The 5,266-nt window shown below is 52.8% G+C and overlaps 1 protein-coding gene across 1 annotated transcript in view; it reads left to right on the plus strand.

The window, feature by feature from the left end:
• Positions 1-3,671, plus strand: part of TRIT1 (tRNA isopentenyltransferase 1) — an 8,535-nt gene extending 4,864 nt beyond the window's left edge. The window contains exons 7-9 of the mRNA XM_009872714.1: positions 547-656; positions 996-1,113; positions 3,529-3,671. Coding sequence (XP_009871016.1) covers positions 547-656; positions 996-1,113; positions 3,529-3,671 — 371 coding nt within the window. The remainder of the gene's footprint in view (positions 1-546; positions 657-995; positions 1,114-3,528) is intronic.
• The last annotated feature ends 1,595 nt before the right edge of the window (positions 3,672-5,266 follow it).

Raw genomic sequence — 5,266 nt, forward strand, 5'->3', positions numbered from 1 at the left:
GGTGCCCGGTGCTGGGGGAGGCTGAAGCGGGGGCTTTGAAACTGCACCTTGTCAAGTCGAGGTGTTAGCAAGGCGTCTCCTGCTGGGGCCTGCTGCTGTGAGCCGGGAGTGTTGGCCCCTGCAGCCGGGCGAGCTCAGAGTGGGAACCTGCACCTGCAGATTCCTCATCCACACTTCATGCCTGCATCTCCTTGTAAGCTTTCTGTGATGGCTTTGAGCCTGGATCTAGCTTTTTGATCTTCTGCGGCCTCCTGTGGACCGTGAGGCAGTGTTTGTTGTTGTGAGGGACTGTTGGTGTGCCCAGATTTCAGAACGCCGTTCCGAAGGCAGGCAACCATGGAGACACTTGGTTGAGTTCTTGGGGGTGTTCTTGCTCTTCACAAAGGTGGTGCCCCCCAGGCTGAAGTCTTTGGCAATTTTGGCTTCTGCATGCTCAGGGACAGCTGGATAGGAAAGAGCTGATCCCCCCTGTTCACAGCGTAGCCCCGTGGGTGCTGGGACATGATGCTGCGGGGGTTCAGGCAGTGCCTTTCTGTGTCTCTGTAGGTCCCGGGCCCAACGTGCCCCCGGTGTATGGCTTGGAGGTGTCTGATGGCTTGCGGTGGGAGGAGGATGTGCTGAAACCTGCTCTGGAGATTGTGGAAAGCTTCATCCAGGTACTGAATAACTGGAGTTATACCTGAGCTGTGACTGGAAGCCCATGTCTTGGCAGTCTCCAGGTCTCATAACCTGGCACTTAAGTCTCTCCCATGAGTAGTGCTGTTTTATGGCGAGTCCGGCCTTGGGTTTTCCTCGCAGCGGCAGAGGGTTGTTGTCAAAGCTGAAAATTTCTCCTAATGCCCAGTGTTCTGCTTGTCTTGTGTGCTAAAACTGCTGCGTCTGTCCTGCTGACCTGAGTGCGTGGCTACGGCAGGTTCACATCCCAAACTAACAAAGTGAACCCAGCCAGGCCGATTTTCATAGAAACCCATTTGGAAACGTTATTTAATCTGCAGGGACGGGAGCCCCCAGCAGAACCCGTGAAGATGGAGTACGACGTCAGCGAGAACAAACGGAGCCATCGCGTGTGTGAGCTCTGCGACAGGGTCATCATCGGCGACAGGGAGTGGGCAGGTAGGATCTGGCGTGGGGGCGAGGAGGGGACCTGGAATGAGGCAGCTCTCAGGAGCGTGGTGGCTTCCTTGGGGGTCTCTGTTTAGCCCGATGACCCTCAGCACGTGATCTTGGGCTTTCAAGGATTGTTTACAGCCCCGTGTATGAGAGCAGCCATTTGCAAGCCCAGAGGGGGTGCAGGAGCTGTGCCACAGCAGCCATCTGTCGGGCTTCCCCCCCTGCCCCAGCACCCAGTAAACACGGCCGCTCGCTGCCGTCACGCCAGACAACGCGGGGATCTGTACGTAGCGGTGGGCCTCAGAGCTGTCTGCCTTGAGTCGGGGCTGCTGGTCCTTCTCTGCACTTTAGATACTTTGTCAATAAGTTTTTTCTTCTAAAATTTTTCTTCCAAAATTTTTTTCTTCTAGATTTTGTTGGGTAAAATGAAAGTTTCTTAAGTGTTTTTAATAGCTCAGGTTTGCTCCGATATCTCCTACTTGTATGTGTGTGTGGTTTTGTTTCTTTTTTTTAAAAAAAAGATAAATAAAAGTATTCCTAGCTGTAATGGTAATAGAAAGGGATTTTCTATTTTCAATAGACTTACTTTAAAAGAGCTCAGCTGGAATCAGATTAACTCAGTGAATTTATCTGTGCTGTGAGGCTCATGCTGAGAACCAGAAACAAAAAGTAGCAGAGAAGCTGCCTGCAGAAATGAAACTGGTAAATCTCCATGTGTTGCCGGAGCGTGGTAGATACAGACGCAATGCAAAGATAAATTTCCTGGGTTGGCGCTCGCTGGATTTGAACGAGTCGCTTATTCCTACTGAGCCAGGGAACTGCCGAAAGTAAAGATGGCTCAGAACTGGAAACTCATTGCAGCAAGGTTGGTTTGTACGTGTAGTTGTTATTTTAGCAGGTCTCAGCGTGGAGGTGCTTTGAAGGAGCTCTACCTCCTCCAGAACTAGAGGACTCAAAGCAGTCAGGGTCCGTGCCATCCTTCTAGGTCCAGTGAGTTTTGTGACCAAGTGGGGAGCTCCTCAACATCCCCTCAAAAGCTACAGCTACAGCTGCGTGTCCTCTAGGGATGCCATCCCGAATTTTGATAGATGGTGACAATAGCTTTGTCAACCAAGACTAGCTGTTGCTCTCTGCATCCAGCTGAATTTGGCTCAAATCCCCGGATGGTGGGAGAAAAATGGTCCAAAACCTGGGTGTGACTTGTAACTGCAAAATGTAAAAGCTCAAGGGGAAGTGAAAACAGTAGTGGGAGCTGAGTGGATCTGCAGTCTGGTCTGTTTTCTTAAGTCGAGTTACAGATTAAGTCTGGGAACTGCTTCCCAGTACCCCGCTGGCTCTGGAAGGCTTTAAAATTTTATCTAATTTTACAATTCATATGGACTTAAAAGAGCATACCTCCCCAGACAGCAGCAGCAGCAGCAATCAGCTCTTCTTCCAGCCACTGTAAGCTTTGGTGTCGCTTGTGACAAATTGTAAGAGGTGAGACTTTATTTCAGGCTGAGGGTGACCCTCGAGCATTGTGATAAAGCAGCAGCTGTGCATGTCATTTCGTCCTTTGGCAGAAAAGGATGGCTGGAAAACACCTGAGGGCCTTGATTCAGTAGCACATACCCTTGTTTAATTAAGGCCCTGCTTGAAAAGTTTGCTGCTTTAATTGCTGCTCTGATCTCTTGGAAATAGCAAAACCACCCTGCTAGGATGGTACGTTGGTCTGATTAGACAAAGCACCTTCTACTTAGATAATACCACTGATACAGGAGTTTTTACTCTCCTTAACTAAGCGATTTCAAACAGAAACACAGCTCCTGCTGTGCCAGGACATGCTGCATCCTTGGGGATTACACCTCTGTTCCCAGATTACACCTCTGTTCCCACTCTGACTGCCGCTGAAGTGCTCTCGTGGCTTTGGGCCTTGCCCTGGAGTTATGCAAAAGCATAATTACGCTCCGGGCTCGGTCCCTAGCCGCTCTGTAGGTTGTCCCCAGCGCTGTGGTGCAGGCATCTTAAGCTTACAAATGATCCTGGCGGCGCTCCATGGGCTGGTGGAGAGTTGCACAACCTTGCCCGCGTCCTGCAATGTGCCACCTCTTTGGTAGCGCTTTGCTTTCTCCCGGCAGCGGCGACTCAGTCAGGAGCTGACTTGCTGGGAGTCTTGAGTCCCAACAACCTGGAGTCTTCTGCATAGGCAGAACCAGAATTTTCTCCTCTCCCAGTCCTTCCTGCGGTCAGGAGAAGGCTTGGAAGGGCTGTCCCACACCTAGAAGTGTCTTGAGGAATGACTGGGGCAGGGCTTGGGAGTTCACTTTTCTGTGAGAGGATGGGAAGGGAGGGTGTTCTGCCTTGCACGGGAGGATTGGGTGGGATGTTTCCTTCTCCTGGTTCCCCAGAGCTAAATTCTCTGTTTGCCTCTTCCTCCAGCTCACACACGGTCCAAATCCCACCTGCACCATCTGAAGAAGAGAAGGAAGCTGGAGGCCACCAGCCGTGCTGCAGGGACCTCGGAGGACAGCGGGGCTGGCGCAGAGACCCCAGGCGAGGAGAGCAGCTCGCCTTTGCCCTAGCCCTGCAGACCAGCTGGCGAAGGGGAGCAGCCCTGCTTCCACCCGTACGGCAGCGAGGAAGCGACTTAGTCCTGGGTGGCCTCGAACCGAACGAACTGAGTCTTTTTTTTTTTTTTTTTTTAATGAGGCAGGTACGTAAGTGACGGGCAAAGGCTGCGGCTGCATCACATCTTCTTCATGTGGCCTCGTCGTGCTGTGTTCCCATGCTTCCCCAGCCCTGCCTGGAAAGGGCTGGGCCCTGGGGCAAGGCTGTTAGGAGGAGCATCTTCCCATGCAGAGTGTTAATTCCTGCCAGAGACACGGCATTATCCTTGGAATGGTTGAGCCGATCCCGCTGGCATGCGAACGGGTCGTTCTCAGAGATAGAAACACCCTGCACACCTCCAGCTTGGCCGGGAGTGCAGCTCCAGAGCTGAGTGATCTCTTACCGCCTTTATTGTGGAGAGGGTATTTTTTTCCTTTTATATGGAAATAAAGTTGGAAGATGATTGTGAGTTCTCCGCCCTCTTAAAAAGTGCAGTTTTCTCACTGTCTCTTTCCACCTGGTGCAGGTTCCCTGCTCTGGGCACAGGGCAGGGTGTCCAGGCCTTGCTTCCTTCTTCCCGTCACCTTTTCTTGCAGCTTCTAAGGGAGCTGAGCAGATGTTCTCAGCTTGGAGAAGGCAGCCTGATCCCTGAGCACATGGCAGGTGCAGAAGGAGCTGGCACCTGTTAAACAGGAACTTGGAAATGATCTCATCAAGTTTGCAACAGATGAGTCTGTCCTAGTTAAAGCTGAATTCCTGGGGGTTTACACTGTGGTTTGGCAGTGGGAACCAGCCCTGCATTTGAATCCGAGTTGCTGAGCAGCAAATTCCTTGCGCAGCGTCCGCGAGGCAGTTGGTCGCCGCCGTGTCGTTCCTGGAGGACGCGAGCTCTGTCTGCGCCGCTGGCTGGAACCGGGAGGGCCTTTTCCCAGGGCCTTTGGGATTCTCCTGGCAAAGGCGATTGAGACAATTCCTCCTGGGAGGGTTTTGGGGTGCTAGAGCACATTTTTTTCCTTCGGCTGCTCGCAATACCCCATGTGGCAGAAGCCATCTCTGGGGACTCAGCCTGCGAGGGGAAGGGCTGCGTGGGTGGATCTGTCTTCGCGGGCTCTGGAGATGCCTGCGCTGGTGGGGATTAGATTAAACCTCCGGTTTGTGTTCCTCAGCACTGAATTATTTCTGTAACGCTCTGTGAGGTGGCTACCTTGGGCTGTTTGATAGGGATGTGGAGTGTCTTGGGACCTCCTACTGAAGGGAATATGGAAGGAAGAGCTGGGAATTTGGGTTGACTTTCTTCGTGCCAGCTTCAGGCAGAACTGGGAGTCACCTTCGACATGCCCGGCACCGCGTTTGTGTCGCCGGGTCTGTTGGCAGCGCCAGCTGAACCTCTGCTCCAGCCCAGGCTTGTCCTCCATCCATGCTGACTCAGGCACCTGTGGAGCTGGGCTCAGTGCAGCGCTGGAACACACGGTCCTGGCGTGGAGCCGTGTTCTCCCGGCCTGGATGGACGAGGTGGTGGTAGAGCCCCGATTGCCGCTGATGTGCTGAGCCTGGTTTTCTGACAGACAGC

The sequence above is a fragment of the Apaloderma vittatum genome, unplaced genomic scaffold (assembly GCF_000703405.1).
Source record: "Apaloderma vittatum isolate BGI_N311 unplaced genomic scaffold, ASM70340v1 scaffold24297, whole genome shotgun sequence".
Classification (NCBI taxonomy): Eukaryota; Metazoa; Chordata; class Aves; order Trogoniformes; family Trogonidae; genus Apaloderma; species Apaloderma vittatum.